This window comes from Culex pipiens, chromosome 3 (assembly GCF_016801865.2).
Source record: "Culex pipiens pallens isolate TS chromosome 3, TS_CPP_V2, whole genome shotgun sequence".
In the NCBI taxonomy this organism is placed as follows: Eukaryota; Metazoa; Arthropoda; class Insecta; order Diptera; family Culicidae; genus Culex; species Culex pipiens.
The window spans coordinates 177,411,589-177,435,612 of NC_068939.1; the positions used below are offsets into that span (position 1 = coordinate 177,411,589).

Here is a 24,024-nt window from a genome sequence, read left to right on the forward strand (position 1 = left end):
TTTTCAATATCCTCAAAAAAATTCTTATAAAAATAATTAAGTAAAGGCTTGAACATTTTCATACCTTGAGATAATTTGAAAACGAAATCCTTCTGAGATTTAATAAAAATTAAAATTTGATAACTTTATTCTTAACATCTTTGTATGTTCCTAAAAATGGAAATTACCAATTCGTAGTACAGTCCAGACTCGCTTATTTGAAGCCTCGATTATCCGAAATTTCGATGATCCGATGTTCGATCATCCGAATGTTGAAGGGACTTCGAATTACGAACAGAAAAAAATCTTTTTTTTTTCTTTTTTAGCATCAAATTCGTGTTCTGCGACCCGATTTTAGTCAAATTTTAATAGTTGATTGGCTATTAAATAATAAAATACATTTTTTCAATATTTCGTCACCGCCATATTGACCGCCATCTTGGATTTAAAAATTCTTAATCACTTTAGCGTAGTTTAGAGGTCATGCTTGGCAATCAAAAATAAGAGGACGAAAATATTTTTTTTTTAATCGATTATCTGAAGTGAAATTTTTCTGAAGCTTTCGGATAATCGAGTCTGGACTGTACAAAAATTAGATCTGAATTTTTTTTTTCGATAGGTTGAACATAAAATAAGAAGTAGTTTTACTTTTTCGCTGAGTGTTGGAAAATTGCCCAGCTCGACTTTTTTTAAGGTCGATGCAAATATTTTTCAAAGACAAAAACTTTAAATACAATTTGTACCAGCCTCAGTTGATGTAAGCAAATGCTTCAGTTTCTTCAGGGTATGATAGATTTATAAAACAAAAAAAAAACATAAAAAGGAACATAAAAATGATGCTACAAATATGAATTTGAATTGATTTTGATTGTTAATATTTTTTATTCTTCAATTTTTTAACTTTTACAAATCCTACGTTTCCTGTTTATCGTATGTTTAGGGCTAGTGATTTTTCACGGCAAAAAAAAAGAAACTAAGGGGCATGCCAATTTCAAAACATTGAAATTTCAACGCAATTTCACGATTCTCCAAAACAGCTTGAAAATTAACGCCAAAATGCATAGTTGAGGAATTATTCAGTAGAAGAATGTTCTTGAAAAAACTAGCAGTTGTTCAAAATACAGAATTTAACTCCCTGACAAAAAAAAAATGAGCTCAATTTTGTGAAAATCCCCGTTTTACTGAATTTTAAATAATTTTTTTATGAGATTTTCACTAAAAATTGAATCTGAAAATAAGAGAAATAAAAATTTGTTTGCTTACATGGTTTTGTTGAAATAGTGAAATTGGAGTAATTCAAAAAGTTTAAGCAAAAGTCTATTAAAAACAGCTTCTATAACACTTCCATATCATAAAATTGAAGAATATCGCAAAGTGCTTAACAAGTTTTCTTACAACTTGTATATTTTATATTAAACGAATTTGAATAAAAAAAATCATTTATGATTAAAATATTCATTCTAGATACTTTAATTGCGTTTAATGCATTTAGTTCTTTGTTATTTGAATAAATTGTACAAACATTTGAAAATAAAATCACATAAACTGTTCTCTGTAATCTTGCATTTAATTATGAACAACGTTCTTCCCCATTTTTTTTTATAAATTTGCGTAATAAAGAAGAAAAAAATGCTGCAAACTTTATATTGTGTTAGACTTAGTAAGTTTCGGATGTAATTTTACCATGATTTTTTTTACTATTTTTATCACAGTGGTGCTTTGAAAAGGGTTTTTTTTTTGCAAAAAAAGCATTGGCTAATTTACTTGAAACGAGTTAGTCACCCTTTAGGCCGATGTAAATATTTTTCAAAGGTTTTGTCCCTCGGCTCTGGCTGGGGCAAAAAATTGAAAAAAAAATATAAATATTGAATAACAAGCCATAGTTTCAACATTTGCATGGAAAAAGTGTTTTAAAATGCATTTTACACTAGTTCAGTTGTTTTGCAATCAATAATTTTCAAAAATGTATAATTTGACGAAAACAAAAAAATTTGCGAAAAAAAAACTTTTTGCGATAGTAAACATTGAATTTTTTTTAACAAATTCAAAAGGTTTTTAAATTAACTCAAGCATGCTCAAATAGATTTTAAACGCAGATGAACGCATTTGAAATTGATTTCAGCTGATTGCACTTAAACTTCCATTAAAATTTTGAGGTTTTTTGAAAAAAAAAATTTTTTTTGTCCCCTGATTTTTCGAGCAAACTTTGAAGGGGGGGAGGGGTGGGAGAGACAAAACGTTTAAATAAAATTGTACCAGCTTTAACACACATTAAAACAAGGAAAATATAGTCAGCTGTGGTAAAATTAATGTTTGCTATTTCAAAAAAAAGTATGTAAAGATTTATTCAAAAGTTAAAATTTGTTACACTCAAATATAAAAAAAAAATAATACCAAGCTTTTGTCACTATTCCGAAACAAATTATTTCTCATATTTCTTAAATATATTCTTGTAAAACGAGATGACATCCACATGCAGGCTTTGAATGCCTGAATAAATAGTTCATAGAAGTTTAAAAAAATGAATTGTTTGAAAAGCATTGTTTAAATCATTTTTTTAAACTGCTGTCAAATTCAATGTTCGAACATTCTCATATTCTTGTTTATGTCACGGATTTCAAAGCATTTTTAAGGTTGCAGGTATTTTTGAAAAAAAAAAACAAATTTCATAGTAATTGTGAAAATCAATGATTAATGGCAGCGTAGATCGATTGTTTCAGAAACAAAAACTCATGTAATGTATGTTCTCATTAATTCTCATTAATAGTTAAAAAAATAGTAAGTTGAAATTAAAAAAAAATGGAAACAAAAAATCTAATCCAAAAAAATGGTCTATTTCTATAATAAAAAAATAAAAATGCATTTTTTTAAGCATTATTCTAAAACTTTTTTTTTCCTAAAAATAAATTGGAATTGTACGAAAAATTCCCTGTATTGAGAATGGGTATATATTTTGAGACAAGCATGACCAATAGAGTGACAAGAAAAAATTAAAATTCTTAAAAATCTCATAAGATACCCTCTCGCTTGATTTGTTAGACAAAAAAAAAGTAGCTGTGCCAGTCTTGAGCCAAATCGGTTAGTTTTTATCACGAAAATGTGTGGGGAAGACCAACGCTTTAGAATTTTGGCAACAGGTGGCACCGGTCTCGCCCAAATTTGTTCAATTGTGAGATTTCTTGTAGGAAATTCAGTTCCCTACAACTTTGTCGAAGGCTGCAAGAAGATCCGAGTTGTTTGGCATACATTTTTCTGCGTTGATAATTACGTACCCGAGCAGACGGTAATAACTTGGGAGTAACATTTTTTGATTTTTGAAAATACTAGGCCAAAAACATTTTATGTTATTTATAACAAGATATGTTATTCGTCGTTATGATTTTTTTGTTATTGAATTGTTCTTGTAATAACAGATTAATAACATTTTTACAGAAGATTCCATAACACTTTCTGTTATTTTAACAGTATTTGTAATTGAAATGGCATGATTTTTTTTATAACCGTCCGCCCGGGTAGCGTTTTTCCACTGAATTGCTGATTTCATGGCTAGCAATTTAAATTTAAAAATGTTTCATTTTTTTACCTTCATCTTCGTCTTTGGTCAGAGTCAACAGACATGACCTCAAATAAATATCTACAGCGTACAGAAGAATTCTTGGAAACATTCAGTCAAACTTAATCTCTTTTCGTCCCACCGTCCAGTAACGCAATCACTCTGCTCTTCTTCCTTCAAAAATCGGCGCCCATTTTTTTGTTGCGCTTCCACACCTCGCCCAACTGGTTGCGCGCCCGAAAAAAAGAAGATTCGCCTCTATTTCGGGCGGTTTTCGCCCCGCGGAGAAATTGGGTGTGCATTTCGTCAGGGCCTCGCAGTTTTTTTTCGTACGTTGGCCTTCCGTCGTCCTTTCAACTGTCAACCGGAAGCAATCATTTTTATCCCAACTGCATCCACCGTCATTGGAATCGCTTTTTTTTGGAGGGAGTTTAGAGGACACGTGGCAGAAGGGTAAAAAAACGTGGTGTATTGTCTGCGGCAAAAGTCTCTTTCAGTGTCGTGCTGGGGGAGCATTTTTGGGTTACTTTTTGACGATCCAAGGCGGCGAGTCGGCAAAATGACTTTTTCCTTTGGAGCTTTTTTTTTGTTGCCTTAGGGGGAGTTGCGCAAGCAAAGCAAAAATACAGTTTTTGGCCTCGTTGGCACAGGCACAGTGACGAAGTGACAAATTCGTCACTCTGACAAATTGGATGGGTAAACTGTAAGGGAGAAGGGGTGAGAGCGTGACTTGCAGCCTGGTCTTTAAGATGGTGGGTATTGGGGACTTTTGAAATTGAAGATAAGAGGTATTTCAACAATCTTTTTTTGAAAGTTTAACTTGTTCAAATTATTTTGAATTTCTATTAAATTTTTACAGATTTTATTTTTTGTAATAGGTTAAAAATTTATCATATATTTGGGTTCTGAACAAACCCACAATATCTACCAGAATAAGTTTCCTGTATTCAACAAAAAATACATCTACAAAGCATCCAATCGAGTTCCTCCCCCCCCTAACCCATGGTTCCAAGAGTGGCCAAACCACCCACCACTGCTCAACAAAACAGAGAGACCCATCCGAAACTTTGTCCGACTCCGACTTTGGCGTCGGTTGCCATTTTCCCGGAAATAACAAGATAATCAAGGCTCAATACCGTCGTCCAAATCGACGTTCGATAAAAGGTGGATATGCGGCCAGGCCATCGCGTGACCGGGCGGGTCGTAAAACCCGACAACGCCAACCGATGACAACCGATAAAAACATCGCCTTTCGTCTTTTGCTCTGAATTGGGGGCTAGATCTCGAGTGAGGGGTGGATTCGACTAGATTGGGTTCTGTTTTTTGAGAGGATGTGTGTGTGTGTGTACTGCGAAAACAACTTCAACTTTGGGAAAGAAATGTTTGGATTCGAATTGGTCGCTTGTTTGTTTTTGGTTCAGAAGACTCTTTGAATGGTTGGGTCGGTTATATCGAGTGGTGTTACATGGTTTGACATTTCGGTCTTGCTTAAGTGAATCTGAATTTATTGTTGTTGTTTCCAAAAACAGCCTTCAAAATTTCCTTTAAAAAACAAAGATAAAAAAATGCTGAAAATTGATATTTCTCCTGTTAATAATGATAAATACCACAAAATTGCTATTCCAAAAATTAAATTTATATAAATAATTCAAGACAAGCTTTACAATATTTAATTACAAAATTTGTTTTGAACTTTTTGCCCAACTTTAAAAATGTTAATGCAAAAAGTATCACAATTCGCTTAGTTCATTTTGCAACTACCTAAAAATGTAACCACCAAAAAATTACAAAATACCAATGAAAAAATGAAAAAACCCTATTTTTATGTCTTTTTCCAATCTGTTGTCCCAACATTGCATTTCTTTTAAATGGTTTTTCGAATGATTAAAAATTTTGGCATCAATTTTTGTTTAGCTTCCTTATTTTCAGAAAAAAAACTTTAAAGAAGTAGGGGGAACAAATGGCCTAAATTAAGTGAATTTAAAAACATATTTTTAGCTCCTTAACCCTCTACAACTCAACCCCGATTTTAGACGGGCTTTGATCTAAAAAATCGCCAAAAATCCATTTTGCAACCAATTTTTGATCTTTGAAAAGCACTGGAAAGAAGAACTGTTAAACTCTTAGAAAATTTATAAGTTGGAAAATTTACTTTTTTTATGTGACATTGCCAATGTTTAAAAAAATGTCATTTGTTTAGGGTTCAACTCTGGCTGTGTTTTTTACTAACATTTCCTATATTGAAGTAAAAAGAAGTATGCAGTAATTTTTGTAGTGTCTCAGACTTTGCCTCTACGCACTTTATTACAATTTTAATGATAATGGTGTCATTTTAAAGCAGAAAATGTGAAAAACAAGCAAAAAATTGAAAAAGTTACTGTAAAAACATGAAAAAATGAGATAGGCAAAATGTAATGTTAGGAGGTGGTAGAATAGGCCAAATACTACCAAAAACAAACAAAAACTTGACAAGATAAATGCAAATTAAAACACTAAAAATGAAACAAGAAAAAGATAAAACAAGAGAAGTCAAGTTTTTCGTAGCACAAAAGTTGCTCAAAACGACCTCCTGAACACTGGAAAAATAAAAATTTTCGAAAAAAAAATTGGGCGGTAGAGGGTAAATTTGGGGCGTTTTTGCACTAACCGGAAACATAAACTACAAAAAATGTCTTCAATGTACAATTCAAAAGTAACCATTTCATCTAACCTATTCCAAGCAATTAACAATAATTTATTTTTCAAGAAAACAATAAAAAATGTAAAATATTGTATACTATCAAATTTTTTTTTATACATTTGAACCATTTTTTTTAATGTTTAATTCATTCTTAGGGCATAATTAGTTTATATTTATTAACGCCAAAAAATATCTTTATTTTACAACATATTTCTAACAATAACATCACTTTGAGCACTTGTGAACAGTTTGTTTTTAATTGGAAAGATTTTAGTTAAACGGCAAAAATTTTGTAATATTGTTATAGAAGAATGAGTATCGGTATGACCAAAATTTTGTGGGTGTAACTCATTAAGTTGTTGAAACAGCATTTCAAATTTTATGATTTTCAAACCATTCCAGACTCGATTGTCCGAACCATGAAAATAAAAATTGGTTTAGTTTTTTTATTGTCTTAATTTGAACGTTAAATTCGACTTAAGACTTAAGAGAACAACAAAAAATTTGTTTTATTGTGTTTCAATTTTTCGTAGTGAAATTTTTCCAAGGCCTTCGAATATTCGAGTCTGGACTGTAAAGTCCAGACTCGATTATCCAAAGCCTCGATTATCCGAAGTTTCGATTATCCGAAGTTCGATTATCCGAAGGTTTGTATGGGACTTCGGATAATCGAATCACGAACAAAAAAAAAATTGTTTTCGTATTTTTTCATTTGCTTGTTTTTAACATAAAATTTGAGTTCTTAGACCCCATTTTAGTCAAATTTGAGTGGTTGATTGTTTATTAAAAAATAAAATGCATTTTTTCAATATTGCATCACCGCCATTTTGGCCGCCATCTTGGATTTTAAAATTCTTAATCATTTTAAACAACTCAAAAAAAAAAATTTCGTGATTCGATTATCCGAAGTGAAATTTTTCCGAGGCCTTCGGATAATCGAGTCTGGACTGTATTTATCTTGATTTTACAGCTTTTCAGCCCATTCTTCAACAATAAAATATGCTTCAAATTGTATTCAGTTTAGTTAACGACTTTATTTTCATGTATTTTTAATTATTTTTGAAATATATAATTGTTTTATGCTGATGTTTCTGAATAAACTTACAAAAGTACTTGCATCATTTTTGCTCATAATAATAATAAAACAAAACTTTAGCTCGTGGTTGAATTAATATATTTTTTTTATAAGACAAAGTGTCATAGAGGCTTTCATAAGTTTTTAAAGAGGTTTAATTAGAAACGAATAACTGCACAAAATTGAGCTGAATTTTCAAATCGTTTTAAATTGAGCAGAAACATACTAAAAAATAGAAATCAATATATTTTATTATTTTCAAATTAAGGGTGCACCCAGAATTTATCACAACCGTTTTTTTTAAAGAAATTAAGCACCTTAAAACCACGGTAATATCCAGTATAACTTTTAATTCATCCCCTGAAGCGTTGTCAAGAGAAGGATTTGGCAAGATTTGTTCTATAATAAATTGTTCCTATATTTTGTTTGAATAATACAACAACTTTTTCATTAAGTAATACCGAAAAAAAAATTTTACGATTTGAAAAAAAATGGTTTCTCTATTTGGTGCTTTAATATACAATTACCATAAACATAAAATTTGAAAAATATCTTGAAAACCTCATCAATTCGACGAAGTTGACTTTATAGCTGTCGGCCACCATTGCTAGTACCAACCACTAGTGTCTTCCTTTTTATCTACAAGGACTTCGCCGCCCTGGGCTCCTAAGTGTATGAAAGTGTGGCACGGAGCGACGGCGCCGAATACCCATTTTTACACAAAGAATTTTAGAGCGCCCGCCGCGGGAGTCGAACCTCTGGATTGTGAGTCCAGTGCGCGGTCCGATTGATCCACACGGGCGGGACAAACCTCATCAATTAACAACAAAAATTTGAAACTTTGAATTCTTTTTTCTTCAACTGGTTACATTTCAAAAAAGCAATAAACTCTTTTTTTTAAGAAACATAAAAAATGCAATATATTTAAAACCAAATAAAGGTTCAACTTTTTAAAATGTTCAAAAAAGAGCTATTAAATTGGTTATGAAAGTCTTGGTAAAAAGGTAGAGAAATCAAATTGTCAAATCAAATTTGTAACAAAAAAAAAACAAAATGCCCAATTAGATTATTGATGCATTTTGACTGTGATTGACTTTTTCTATAATTTTTTTTTAAATTAAGCTTCATCTTTTAATAACGTTTAATAAAAATTGAGTCAGTATAATTTTAGATTCAAAAAATCTATTTACTTTCAGGATTTAACCAAATATTCATAAAAAAACATCTTTTTTTGAACCTTAGAGATTTTGGTTGAATGTCACACTTTTTGCAATCTTTTTACAGTATATTGGATTTTATCATTTTAGATTAGTTTATGGTTATCGATTGTTTGTTATAGTTGTGGAAAACATTAAAATTCAAACTTTCTAAAGTAATTTCAAATCTTGTTTTCGGACCAATTGTAGTTTAAAACCATCCCCGGAAAAACTCTCTTCAGCGTTTTGCGAGCATTGGGCAGCATCTCGCGAAGGGAAAATGGTGCAAAATGTTTTATTTATTAGCTCTCCATACGGTGATTTATCGACAAACAGTTTGGGATTAGTTGGCCGGCTGGTATAAATCTCCCGCTCCCCTTTCTTTTGCCCCAAAATTTCGCCTGGCCTTCTTCAGGTAGGGAATTTCGAAAACAAGGGAGCAAACAGGTTTTTTTTTACCTTGTTCTTGGAACTGGAACTGGTTATTGCCTGCCCATTCCCACAGGAACTTTTTCCCCGGACTGCCAGTGTGCGTGGGTGGAGGACATCATTTAGGTTTGGAAATAAAAAGGTCCAAGACCGCTCGAAAAGGCAAAATACGGCCAAACTTTGACTGCGAATGCTCACTTTACTTTTCTTGTTTTGGCTGAAAAATTAAATGATTTTTTAAAATATTATTTTTTTCAGTGAAGGATTAACTTACATTTCTTTAAATTCAATTACAATAGATCAGAAAATACAACAAAAAAGCTCTTCTCGCACTGCTACCCGACTTAATCAGCGCAGTTTTTAATCTATTGACCCCACCGGCAAGCGACCAACTTGGCCCCAAATTTTCCCGATCAGCAGTCAATTGGCATGCCAATCACGTGGCAGGACGTGGCCAAAATCGAACGACCCCTGCCCTGCCAATGGCACACCCAAAGTTAAAGACCGAGGGGATAGTCCTCCCGAAAAGAAACGTGAGGAAAATACTATTTTGCTTGAGTAAAGACCTCTCGCGTGTTCATTCGTTCATTGAAACAGTTCATCCTATTGAGTGGCTTATATGGACAAATGACCGCCACTTAGTCATCGAACCATGGTGGCCCATACGGCAAAGGCACGGTTCAATAAGCCGAAGGTCTTGTGTTCGAGTCTGGGTACCGGTACTTTTTTTGATAGATGAACTTTTTTGGAAAATGAACCATGAGTAAAGTACTCTCGTTAATTTCGGGCTTTATCCTCTCCGTCCGCACACAGTACCATTTTACTATCGAACCATGCTCTTTATCCTCTCGTATGCCGATGCCCAGTTCTGGGTGCAGCAGTTGGCGACCCCTTGCTGCTGCTGCCGGGGGTAAAAATTAAGAGTTTTGCTTTTTATCGGCAATAATTTTTATTCATTATTGATGCCATTATGGTTTTTGCAGCGCTGGGCAAACTTTGGTGCGCGAGGAAGAAAGTTTCCTACTTTTTCCGCTATGCTTTCACCTTTTTCCGGGGGTAATTGAGAAAAATGGCTCAATAAAAGTGCTCTTTATATTGGTGCGATGCCTTTTTTGGCCAAAATCGGCTGATTAGAAGTGGGCTCGGTGTCGAGATGTTTCAATTTATCAGCTACAACTATGGGTTACTAAACATGTTTGAGCAATTTATTGACTCGTTAGAGGGATCATTTATCTTGGATAATTGCTAAAGTGGAATCACTTTGCTGATAATTCGATCGTGGGTTATGTGGATTGATTGTTGTTTTGCAAAAACTGCAATCAATTTCGACAACTTTATTAGGCAGAAACTTGTTTTATTGCCTTTTATGTGATTATTTATTACTCCCTCATCAACGTGTTCTACAATGTAATTGTCAAAAATCAAAACATTTTTAAAAAATAATTTTCTTTTAATTCCATTGTGAAACTTCCTCCTTTTCCTGCAATACTCGAATCGCTAAAAAAATATTTTATTACATTTTGTTTGACTCATACACTCTTAAAAAATAAGGCTTTCAAAATGTTTACAACCAAGTTGTTGAATGAGACAATTTTAATTTCAGCATGAATGTGTTTCTAGCCAATTTCGGTGCGAATTCAATTATTTACGTGGAATATATCCGACGAATCAAAAAAAAAAATTATGCCCTTTCCGATGGCACATAGGTTGACCTGTGAATCGTGGACCGGTTCGGATGCCGGCGGATTTTCCGACGACGTAATTCCGGGTTGGTACGAAATTCCAACGAAAAATCAATTCTATCGATACAAAGACCCCCAAAACGATATTATATCCACTCCAAAATGTTTGTTTAGCAACTCTATGGTAAAATATTGACATTTAGATAAATTTAAAGTTTGCAAAATTAAGTTTAGATAAGTTTTATATAGAATTTCCAGAGTTATATAAACTTTTTAACTAAGTAGTAAGTAAACATTATATTCAATCGAAATTATTTTTTTAATCAGTCAAGAAGCCTATTTGGAGTTGGGAGACTGAATTTATGGTAATTTGAACCTTTTTTTATTTTTGTAATAGTATTTGTTATAGAACTTTTTATGTTTCATCAAAAAATGTGCGTAGTGCCCAAGAGGTTTAAATACTTTTGTAACATACTGTAAAATGTGACACAAATATTCATGAATGTAGGGTTTGGGCAAAAATGACACAAATTTTTGATTCAAGGCAAAATCTTTTCTCCAAAAAAATCCTTTTTATTTAGAATAAAAAATAAGGGCTCTTAAACCTACATAAAAATGTGCAATTTATGTTTTTAATGATATTATTCAAATAATTCTTTGAATGTTAGGATTTTGGAAAAGTACTTTTGAGTTTTTCGTTTATTGTCGCTTAATTCAAATATCTTTTATTACTGAGTTACTTTTCAATTCATTAAAAAATATTGATCAATAAAAAATAAATATGAGAATCTCTTTCAAGTTTCAATGGCTCCAGACGATAACTGCTGATAACTCATTTAAAATTAAACTATAAATATAAATTCACTGAAAATCCAGAGCAGAAAATCTCCCAAAAGTTCCAAGTTCAAACATTTAAAATTGCATCAATAATTTCCGAGATATCGTGAAATGAAAATCAGAGCTAATTTAAGTAATTCTCAAAATGTAAACTTTAAGGGAACACAAATGAAACTTTTAAGTAACTTGCCATTGTTTTACCATTTCAATAAAAATAGTGTTTTTATAGCATAACAGTTGTTTTGCAGTCAAAAGTTTGCAAAAAAAATAATCGAAATATTATTCAACTGGTTCAATTAGTTTCACAATGACTATCATCGTGGTAAAATCAATTTCACATGATTTGGAAAAATGATTCTTAAAATTTTGTTTGAGAAATTTTAGTTTTTTTTTGCCAAAATTTAGCTGGAATAAAAATTCAAAAAAAATCCGACTGAATTTGAAGGGGGAAGGAAATCGGTCCGAAAAATCAGGGGCAAAAAATATTTTTTCTAAAAACATCTAAATAACAATGGAATTTCAAGTGCAATCAGCTGAAATTAATTCAAAATGCATTTCCCTGCATTTAGAATCATTTTTAGCACGTTTGGGTTTATTCAAAACTCTTTAGGTTTTTGAAAATTTTCGATGTTTAGCATCGCAAAAAGATTTAATTTTCTAAAATTTTTGATTTCGTCAAATCTTACATTTTGGAAAACTAATGAATGCAAAACAACTAAACTTGTGTAAAATACAGTTTAAAACACTTTTTTTTATTTAAATGTAGAGACATTTTTTTTAAATATTTGCATTGGCCCTACATTTTTCAAAAAAATAATAATTTTTATACCACTTATTTCGGGAATTCAACCTTTTGTAACAAAAAGTCAATTTAAAAAGCGGTGTTTTCCCTACACCTTAGATCGTACAGGCAAAATTACATCCAAATAAATTTAGAATGTAGTGAAATCAAATAAGTGAGAAAAAAAAGCGGGTATAAATTGTGATTTCAGTGCTGATTTCAATATCAGCTTATGAAAATTAACCGTTTTTAACTGAGGTCTGGAATAATATAAAATATTTTTATAATTTGGAGAATTCTTTAAAAAAATTGTTCAAAGATATTTTTTATGTTTGGATTGATTTAAACATCATAAAATTGTATTCAAAAGGGACCATACACAAACCACGTGGACACTTTTTTGGAAATCTCAACCCCTCTACGTGGTTTACGGATGGTCCCAAAAGATGAAATTTTAATAAATTTAGTTGAATATATGAACTTGAACAAATTATTGTGACTGCCAATTTGAAGGAAAACAACATTTTTTTATAAGTAATTATTTGCCAGTCTGAAGCCTAGAGATTTCTGGTTTTTTTTTTTTGCAATACGGATCACGCTATTTATGAAGCTTATATTAGCTGCTTCCAACGACAAATTTTAGAATGACAGAGCACCTTGCGATCCAATTTTGAGGTCATTGGAGCTAAACATGGCAGGAAGCTAGGGTTAGTGAAATTTCACGATTTCGCGGACAGCATGAAATCCGCAAAATTTGGCTTTTTCCGCGAAATCCCGTGACATTTTATGTTTGTGTGAAACTGTAATGATTTTTCTCAAAATAATTCATCAAACTCAAATAGGAATAAAAATAATCTTATGAACTACTGTAGAATTAAGGGGTTACATACATGTATATTGGCAAAAAAGTCAGAGGTTAGTATGAGAAAACAATTCAACTTTTTTTAAATTCTTTTTTCATGGCATTAAAATATACAATTCCACCAACTTTCAAAACAATTTTTTAAGATTTTTGGTTGCATCGTTGCCGAGATATAGAAATTTCAAGTTAGCAGTTTCAAAAAACGGGTGCCACGATATCTCAACACTGTCTTGACCAAATCGGCTCAAAATTTTGGTGAAGACTTGTTAAACCGATTCCGTGTGCATGACGAATCCCGATTTTCAAAAAGTTTCTTCTAAAAAAAGATAAAAATATTTTTGTGTTTTTCATATTAAAAAACCGTTAGTTTTTGATTTTTGTATTTTTTTAAAAAGCTTATTTTAAAAAATGGGCTTCGTCATGCACACGGGATACATCTTAAGAGTCTTAACCTAAAATTTCAGCCAATTTGGTCTATCCCATCTCGAGATATCGTGGCACCCGTAAATCAACTCGGGGTTTAGAGAAAAACGCCAACAAAGTTTGACAGCCCGCTTTGCGCTTGGCAAAATTTTGAACTTAAATCGTCTCTTACTCAGTTTAATCATGAAATATTTTCATGAAACTTTCAGGAGTGATTAAAAATCATGTTTTGAGTGGATTTATCAAATAATCTGTAATATAAAATTTTGTGATTTTCTACATGTATGTAACCCCTTAAGTGAGTGAATATCCTGGTTTAATTACTAGTGTAGGATTAGTGATTTTTGACGATTTCGTAGACGGCGTGAAATTCGTGAAATTTATCAATTTTCTCAAGTATGTTTTTCAAAAAATAACATGATAAATATTTCTACTATTTAAGTAATTTTTATTAGTTTTCAATTGAAAGGTTGATATGAACCATTTGAAGAATTGTTCAGATTTTTCAGTTTTTTTAGAAACTAACTAAAATTGAAATAATTTTATTCGCTGTAATAACAATTTTACTGCTATTTTATTTGAAAGGTATAGTTTCAAAAGAAATTAAAATAATCAAGCTTTGTTTTATTTAAAATAATATGAAAAGTATTTCTAGAGTTTTTTTTTTTTAAAGATCCAATAAGCTATTCTGTTTCATATGTTTATATTATAGGACCTTTTCAAATAAAACTCTAGATTTTTTATCTTTGACACCACCAATTTTGGATTTGGTTTTCGGCTTTCAGTCATTTAGCAGTGAAAACAATGTATTGTTTCAATTTCCGACGTTTCGGCAAATTTATTGCCTTTTTCAAGGATTCTAAAAAATATTTTTTTTTTTTTCTGTGACTACATCAACGGCATCACCCTCCCAGCTGACTATGTGTTGGTATCCCTGGACGTTGTTTCTCTTTTCACGTGCATTCCCTTCGAACTTGTTCGACGCGATGTCACGTTCAACTGGAGCGACATACAGAAACACACCAACATAAACCTGGAAATCATGTTGGAAATCATCGAGTTCATCATGAAATCATGCTACTTCACATTCGAGGGAAAGTTCTACTCACAAATTTTTGGAACTGCCATGGGTAACCCCCTGTCGTCCCCACTAGCCGATCTCGTCATGGAGAATCTGATGCACGCCGTCGTCAAAAAGCTCGATTTTCAACCACCAGTGCTCAAGAAGTACGTCGACGACCTGATCGTAGCGCTTCCCCTGAACAAGTTGAAACACGTCCAAGACTCATTCAATAGCTACAGCCAACACATCCAATTCACCTACGAGCTAGAAGAAAACAGGAGACTGCCGTATCTGGACATGGTATTGGTCCGCACCGAAGCCCAACAGATCCGGACGGAATGGTACCGAAAGCCAATTTCGAGTGGTCGTTTTCTGGACTTCTTCTCCTGCCACACCACGAGCCAGAAGGTCAATACAGCTATGAACTTCATACAACGTGTAGACAAACTGTCTACCAACTTAAACACTCGGGAAAAAATGAAGATCGTGGACAGGGAGCTAGAAATCAATCATTACCCAAAACCCCTTCGGCGTCGACTCATCAACTGCCAGCTATGTAACCGTTCCAGCAACGGCAACCAACAACAACAACAACAAACGCAACAAGCCGAACCGAGCCACCAGCAGACAAACATCTGCTACCGATCCATACCAAACATCCCAACCTTGTCACAAACTATAGCCAAAACACTCAAGCAGGACTACCCGGAGGTACGGTTAGCTTTCCGCAACACCAACACTGTGGGCTCAAGCTTCTTCAGCAACATGAAGGACAAGGTGCCCACGGAGAACCACACCAACGTCATCTATGCTATCCCATGCAACGAATGTGAGAGTTCGTACATCGGGATGACAACAACGCAGCTGAAAACGAGGATGTCGAGCCACAGAAGCGACATAAAACGGTTGGACGAGCTGCTACAGGCGGGACACACCACTGACGACTACAAGATAGCCGAGCTGAGGCAGAAAACAGCTTTGCTCGAGCACAGCATCGCAAAACAACATTCTTTCGACACGAAAAAAGTAAGAATCTTAGACCAACACAACCGTGGTACAGCTCTACCAATCCTAGAGATGTGCCATATCACGAACAATAACCATACCGTAAACAAACGTACAGATACAGAGGGCCTGAGTATTATCTACGCAGGATTACTACACACACTTAAAACTAAAAACTATAAACACAGAAAACCCAACACAGTAACACCGGGTGAAACAGAACAAGAATAGTATTCCCTCCCTTCTCCCACATTTGACCCACATTTAGTACACAAAATGACCCAAATTCTAGCCATGCCTTTGACGCTTTTTGGTGAACAAACCGCCATTAAGCTCCGTTCGATTGAAATTGACCGTTTCGTGGATAGTGCAACACAAAAAGTTTTTTCGAAACCGAAACCAGCAGCTACCAGCATAATATGTGCTGCTATGCAGTAAGTGCCCTTAGAACCACTTGAAACATTGCTCAATTTTAACACCCCCCCCCCCCCCCCCTCCTCTTTGTGCAAACCCTTAAAATTACAGCCAACTAAGACTGAGGAACAACAACAAAAGACAGTTATCAATTTACCCAAAACCCCAAAAATAACAAGAAAACAAACCGTTTTTGTAAGTAACCAACAGTATTTTCCCACCTAAAACAAGCACTAATAGTTAAAAACAAAAAAAAATATTTTTTAGAATCCTTGAAAAAGGCAATAAATTTGCCGAAACGTCGGAAATTGAAACAATACATTGTTTTCACTGCTAAATGACTGAAAGCCGAAAACCAAATCCAAAATTGTAGAGTAACAGTCGAGAGCATAACTACTGATTTGACACCACCTTTTAAAAACATTTAAGATATTTTTCTGAGTTTAATTTTAACGATATTTGATTATTTGGGTGGATGATTCCAGTGAAGTTCAAAAATACTTTTTTGTTTTCTGTTCTCATTTTGAATAAAAATTTCGATTCCGTTGCAAATTATATTATTTTTGAATATTGATTTTAATTTTTTTAAGTGAGATGAAAACCATAAAAATTATTTTGAAATGGCTAAACGTCGCAGAAAATTCAAATTATGTTACTAATTTTGGCTGGACAAGGTTGTTAAATCTTGCTTTGATATGAAATTCAATAAAATGTAAAATGGTAAAACAGAAGCAAATCCGCGAATTTTTTTAGCTTTGTTAGTCGAATATTAAAAAAGCAGTTCAGTAAATAAGAATACGTATGCCCTACATTTGGTTCAAAATGTTATATTATATTTATATTACAGACCCCACTTCAAATAAGGTGGAAACATTTTTGAAAATTAGGAGATTTTTTTGTGTCACGTTCAAATTTAGTGAAGTTTTTTTTTAGTTTATTGAAGAATAATATATAATGAAGCATAAAAAGTAGTTTCTGTGATTTAAACGTAAGATTTTCAGAGTTATTTTAATTTTTTTCACGTTCCGTGAAATTTGCGTGAATTTTTGAGTTTTAAAATTGAGGTCCCCGTGAAATTTGTAATTTTCGAGCGTGAAAAATACCTAAGCCTAATGATCTATATCGAGACTCTTTTGTTCAACTCTTACAAAAAATATATTTTTTCTAAATACTTTCAGCAAGCAATCTTTCCCCCTGAATAAAATCAAATGTAATTACATTTATCGAAGCCATCGTCCACCCAGAACCAATTACTCAACGTCATTGTTCTTTTCTTAAGTTTCTTCTTTCTGACCTCTTTTTCCGGCATTCTGGTCACATCCGGCCAAAAAGCGTTCCCTCCTCCTCCCGGGAGGGAACCCGTCCCATTGTGGCTACTCTCACGTGCATTTTGCCACCGGGCACGTCCTCGTCACCGCGCGGTCAAAAGCACACCCGCAGTATACACTATTCCCCAGTTGGAGTGTGCTGGCCACTGTGAAAATTACTTTTCCCCTCGCTCTCTCTCTCTCTCTAGTGAGTTTGCCAACATTAAAGCATAACTCCAGGCGGGAAATCTCAACGAGCGAGTCTAGTGCAGTCGTGTGGCATAACTTTCGGGCGTAATTCCGGTATAAATTTCCCCGCCGAAGGGAAGGGAGCTGGGAAATGTTTGCGAAATGCTCGGAAATGTTGCACACGAGCGGAGAAACCGTCATGTCAAATGATATATTTTTCCGGCCGTTCCGATTGCCTCGACTCTTCTGGTGAAGGAAAAATATAGTTAACGTGTACGAGAACGGCAATTTGCGTAGAACTTGCAGTACTCGGTTTGGAATCCGCACCGAGTCTGCAACTGAGTTCGAACTTTTCAGTTTATTTAAGGGCGGGATGGAGCCCACATTTTCCGGAACAAACAAGTTGTTGATCGTGCCAAATATTCCACAAATTTGTCCCATTTGAAACATTTTTTACAGTTTTACTTCAAACCAAGAACCACCCCAACCTAACAAAATAACCAGCAAAAGTGTGGCAAAACTGGCAAAATAGCATTCGGAAGCAATGTAAACAAAAAATTCTACTCCGGAAACATCACGAAACCAAAGGTGGAGAGTTGGTGGGGTACCGAGTGGCACGCACGCAACCAATTCTTGCTCATTTCCGGCGGACGACGACGACTCTCAGTGTGTGTTTACGTTTCATGGGGATTCCTGGGGAACCGGAGTTGCCACCGTGTTTGTGGGCTTACGGGGTGTTGTTTGTAATAATAAATGCGTAGAAAGTATTCGGTTAGGCGAAACCATGGATGTCAACATGCAGCCTATCTCATTCTTACTCAACGTGAACTGTCACAAGAGCAAAAAGTTATTACGGAAATATTAGTTATTTTTTAGTTTATTTAGTTTATTTTTAAGTTTTTAGTTTAAACCGATCTCTGTGCAATATTGACACTCTTCATATGAAATAAAGTTCCAATCAAAACGCGTAGCGCTAAAAAAAGAAAATTGTGGAATCATGACTAACTTTTCAAAAGGGAGAAATATTTAATATTTCGCATTTTCAATATGTCAATCTTGCTTCAAAATTTTTCAAAATATTCTCGTTGAAGAGATCAGAAGAAAAGTTTAACATTGAAAATTTACCCATCAGTTGCTGAGATATTGTTTGGAAAATGGAAGGCTCGTTTGGACGAGACTTTGGAAAGTTCAAATCTCGACTTTTTTTTATTAGGTCCTATAAACATAATAAACATTGAGTTATCCCTTTCCCACCTTATGTCAATGCCCATCGGGGTAAACGGGATACACTCAATGTTTACATTTCGACGCTGTCGTGCTATCATGTCGCACCCGCCATTTCGACGTTCCGAGAAAAACGCGTTTTAATGTTTGACCTTGAATAAACAAAAACGAGAGCTCGCAATGTAAACAATAAAAAAACACGTTTTGTTTGGTTGACCATTCTGTGCATTGCCCCGAAGTTTGGTTGTATTCCCGAGCATGGGTAAATAACAAGGGAAATGCGTAATAATACCTTTCTCTGGTATCAATACCAAATTTTGGTATTCCTGGACCCTTTCAAATTTGTTTTAAGAATTATGCAAGAGCAAAATTTGGTATCATACCAATTTAAGGTATTGTTTTGATATTGCAAAATTGCAGAATTTGTAGATGGTCGAACACCACATTTTGGTATTCTTTTGGTATTACAATATTTTATCAAATTCCTCTGAAACTATGGGAAAATGTTGACCAATTTTGACAAAATAATTAATTTTGCGCTAAAATGATGTCTCAAAGCGAATGCTTTCATTGAAAACCGGAAATTTCAAACTTGATTTTAAACATTTTTGATATACCCCCTAAAGAAATTACTTGAAATTGTGAAAAATTGTCTAAGTCAGGATGCCACATTTTGGTATTATTTTGGAATTGAAGTGTTTTATCAAATTCCTCTGAAACTATGGGAATTTTTATAAATTTTGACTAGATAATTAATTTTGCGCTAAAATGACCTGAAACCCAAAAATATTAAAGCTGATTTTTAAAAACTAAGATTTTTTTTAAAATCGTTTAAATTTCTCTAAGTCGGGATAACCAAATACTTTGAAAAACGAGTCAATCGACAGATTATTGAATTTTGGTGAATTTCAATCCAGTTTCATTTTAATAACACTTATTTTTCAATCTTGTTATTTTTCAGAAGCTTCAAGAACTTCAAGCACAGGCCGTTCATCAATGACAAATGCATTCGATGTGGTGAAGAATATCACTAAGAACAACATGGAATCATCAGGTGAGTAGATTTGGCTGTTGCATATGGATCATTTCCGTTTTTTCACTAACTGCAACTGCTGCACTAAAAAAATGGCATGAAAATACCAAATTTTGGTATCACTTGTGCAGATATCAGCGACCAAAATGTGCCCTTGGTTGCCCAGTAATAGATGGTAAAATACCATGAAATCATACCAAAATCATGTATGTGGAAGACCCCAGGAATACCAAAATCTGATTTTCCAAGGGCGCGGGAATATTTGGGCCAAACATTGAATATTACGCCCATTTGAAATGCTAGTCTTGATTTAAAAAATTTCAAAATATTTTTTTCGAAAAGATCGGAATATTTCACGAATGTTACATGTTTTAATATTGAAAATCGGACCATTAGTTGCTGAGATATCGACATTAAAAAATGGTTGGGTTGTTTTGGTAAGACTTAGAAAACTTCAATTTTCCTGTTTCTTTTTCTCAAAGCGGCTGTATCTCAGCAACCAGAGGCCCAATCTTCAATGTCTATTAGACAATTTGATAGCAAATTTTCCGCACTTTTCAAAATATATATTTTAGAAATGGTCAATCATGGTCACTATTTTTAAAAATCAGAAAATTGCAAATATTTCGCTAAAATCAAACTTTCGGTGGCTATATCTTGAAAACGGAGCCCTTTATCAAAAAATCGTGAAGTACTTCGATTGCAAATTCAATTTTACATTAAAAAAATTGAGGTAATTGTTTTTTTTTTGGTATTAAATTTCGATTTTTTTTTCCAAAAATCACTATTTTTTCAAAAAAATTATAACTCGGCGGCAGATTTTTTGACCATGTTTCTCTATAGCTCAAAAGTTGCGGATTTTTTGTCCCCTAAAACATATCAAAAAATCTCGAAAATCAAAAAATACGTATTTTGGGAAATTGAGTTTTTGTGAAAAAAGTTGATTCAAAAATCTGCAATTATTTTTTCCGTGTGCCTATTTTTTCTCAGTAGTCCTCAAGAATACCTACAACTTTGCCGAAGACACCAAATTGATTAGAAAATTCACTCAAAAGTTACAGCTGTTTGAATATTTACGTACCATTTTTGTATGGACAGCTGCCAAAATTGTATGGAGACTTGTATGGGTGAACCAATGACACAAAATAGCTTCTTTGGTCATAGGGAAGGCCCCCACAAAGTTTGAGCCAAATCAAAAAATACAAAAAATAAAAATGGTCGGCCGATTTCGTAGAGAGTTGCTCTGATGATTATTCCATCGCTGCGGGTAACACACGGAATCGGGAAAATTTGCCCCGACTCCTGCTCGATTTGCGTGAAACTTTGTCCTAATAAGTAACTTTTGATCATGAATCCGAGTTCTGTTTTTTAATATCGCGTGACGGAGGGGAGGTACTGACATGGAAATTTCATGTCAAAGGGACTTTTATGGTAAATTGGACGCCCGATCTGATGGCGTACTCAAAATTCCGAAAAAACGTATTTTTCATCGAAAAAACACTTTCAAAGTTTTGAAAACTCTACCATTTTTCGCAGCTCAACTATATATTTTTTAATCATGTCATTTTATGGGAAATTTAATGTTCTTTTAGAACCTACTCAAAATACCGAAAAAACGTATTTCCCATCGAAAGGTTATTTTTTTCAATCTGAACAAAATTTTTTTTTAGAATTTCGTGTTTTTCTGTAACTGCAGGTTTATTTTTTAGTATGTATCAATGTTCTACAAAGTTTTAGAGCAGACAATTTCAAAAATTGTGATGTAAACATAAGGGGTTTGCTTGTGATCATCACGAGTTGTCCCGATGTTACGAATTTTTTTTTGAAAAAGTTGGACAGACACGAACGACTAAATAAAGAGAAGCACAAAAAGTAACTTTTTCAAAACTTTTTTTTCGTGAATTCGCGATAACTCCTGATGATTACAAGCAAACCCTTATGATTATAAATCACAATTTTTGTAATTGTCTGCTCTACAACTTTGAAGAACATTATTACATTCTTTAAAATAAACCGGCAGTTACAGAAAAACATGAAATTTTAAAATATTTTTTTTTGTTTAGATTAAAAAAATAACCCTCTGGGTTAATTTAGATTCGAAAAGTACATAAAATTTCCCTTAAAAATGACATGTTCTAATTATTCACAGTTGAGTAACGAAAAATTGCAGAGTTTTTAAACCATTTTTGCATGAGAAATACGTTTTTTCGGTATTTGAGTACTCCCTCAAATCGGGCGTATTTTTTGCATGTTTGAAAATGGAAGGGGTCGTACCGTCACGAGATATCGGAAAATGGAGCTTGGATTCGTTCACGCAAATCAAAGAGGGGTCGGGGCAATTTTATCCGTTTTCGAGTTTGCGGAGAATTACCCAGTAACTCCATGATGTTAAACTCACGAACCATAGGACAAATAGTATTTAAATGGTTGTCGTCTATGCGGGTTATTCCTAACAAATTCATTAAAGCAAAAGTTGAAATCATATATCTTGTTAGGTGATCGTTTTTCAATATTTCAAACTGACTGAAACGTTTTTTTTTCGGAAAATCTGAAAATTTCGCAAGTTGAGTGTTTCCCCAGTTATGCTTCCCACTAGATACCAAAAAAATCAATCAGGTAACGCATTCTTCACAACTGCACCTGAACACTGATTTGATGGTTTCGAATGTCCATCAGGTCGTTCCGCCGAACTGGTACTCTGCTCCAATTCAGTTTGGACTCCAAAGGATTCGCCACTTGGGCTGCAGCCAAGTCAGCCCGCTTCGGAATGCGGTGTCAAGTTGCAACAGTTCCTAGTCGGGTGGACCACACACCCCGGTGGTGGACGCACGGTCCACTGGTTCCGAAAGCGGGGCCTCTCCGTAATGACGCTTGTGTGCGCTCACAGGAGCAGAAAAATAGCATCAGCCCTGCGAGTGAGCGCTCCCGAGTGCATTCCGTAGTAGCTTGTCGAACTGGCGGTGGTCCCTGGTGGCGGTTTGTTCCGAATTGGGGTTCTAACATAGAGTTGGGAAAACGCTTGTTTTAAAATATCCTAATTCAACTTTTGCATGTTGTAAAAAGGTTGGATTTATGTCGAACTTTAAACATTAAAAAAAATGATTGTTTAGAATCTCTGAAATCCTGCCAAACACTGCCACGTTGCACCTTCAATCGCCGCGCGCACAAAAATACGAACGCGTTGAAGAGTGGGCTTTCAGTTTTTCCAACCGTTGAGAGTTGGCTACACCCCGGGCAGACGGTAATAACAAAATTCATGCCATTTCAATAACAAATACTGTTAAAATAACAGAAAGTGTTATGGAATCTTCTTGAAAAATCCATTTTTGCATAAGGGTTCAATAACAGTTTATGTTATCATAACAAAATTTGTTATTGGTCTGATATTGGTTGAAAGCCAAAACAACTTTGGAATAACATTTTTTGCTGTGGAAGAATAACTCCAACTGTTATTGGGATGATCGGATTAGTTGTTAAAATAACAAAAAATAGTAACAAAGATTTGTTCGAAGAATAACTAAAAATGTTATTAGTCTGTTATTACAATAACAATCCAATAACAAAAAAATCATAACGGCGAATAACAAAACTTGTTATAAATAACATAAAATGTTATTGGCCTAGTATTTTATAATATCAGAAAATGTTATTCCCAAGTTATTTCCGTCTGCTCGGGACCACTCTGACTAACCGTGGCCGACGAAGTCGACAATGCTAGAACCGGGGGCCTTACGGTGGTGGATCCCATTTCAGTCGGTGGCGGCTCGTCGAATGTTCGCACAACAACAAACCATCATCGGCTGGTGGTGGCTGCTGCACTCGAAAAGTGCTTTGAGATTCAACCGACCGGCTCCGGTTGTGAAGTGCGCATTCTCCCACTTGTGCCACCACCGACCGCCGTTTGGAACCGTGTCTGTGATGAGCTAAATGGTTTCCGGTCCAGGGGGAAAAGTCCGAGCGTGCATCGTTTTGACGGTTATTCACCGGAATTCGCACACACACGTGCACTTCCGGGATAGGGTTTCCGGAGTGTGAGTAGATGGAAAAGGATGAAATATCGCAAGGAATTTCTTGATGGACAGCCTGAAATCTGGTTTTTGATTGATTCTGATAGGAAACTAATTTTAAGAATTGCTGGTTTCATCGTCCTTTGTGTATGAAAAGTGAAAATGTTCCAATCAAAAAATAATTCTTTAAAATTTCAATTACTGTAACTTGCAATTGAATTAAGATTAATAAAATTACTTTGGAATGCTAAAGTTGTCCGGATGTGGATGTGACTATAGAGAAAA

General features: G+C 34.1%; 2 protein-coding genes across 2 annotated transcripts in view; one reads left to right on the forward strand and one right to left on the reverse strand.

The window, feature by feature from the left end:
• Nucleotides 1-24,024, reverse strand: part of LOC120432351 (hemicentin-1-like) — a 295,990-nt gene that overhangs the window by 61,939 nt on the left and 210,027 nt on the right. The gene's annotated exons all lie outside the window — the stretch shown is intronic.
• On the forward strand, nucleotides 14,598-16,377 carry LOC128093254 (uncharacterized). The gene is made up of 3 exons (XM_052709370.1): nucleotides 14,598-15,999; nucleotides 16,091-16,174; nucleotides 16,247-16,377. Exon 1 carries the CDS (start codon nucleotides 14,624-14,626, stop codon nucleotides 15,794-15,796), a length of 1,173 nt encoding a protein of 390 aa, XP_052565330.1. The 5' UTR covers nucleotides 14,598-14,623; the 3' UTR covers nucleotides 15,797-15,999; nucleotides 16,091-16,174; nucleotides 16,247-16,377.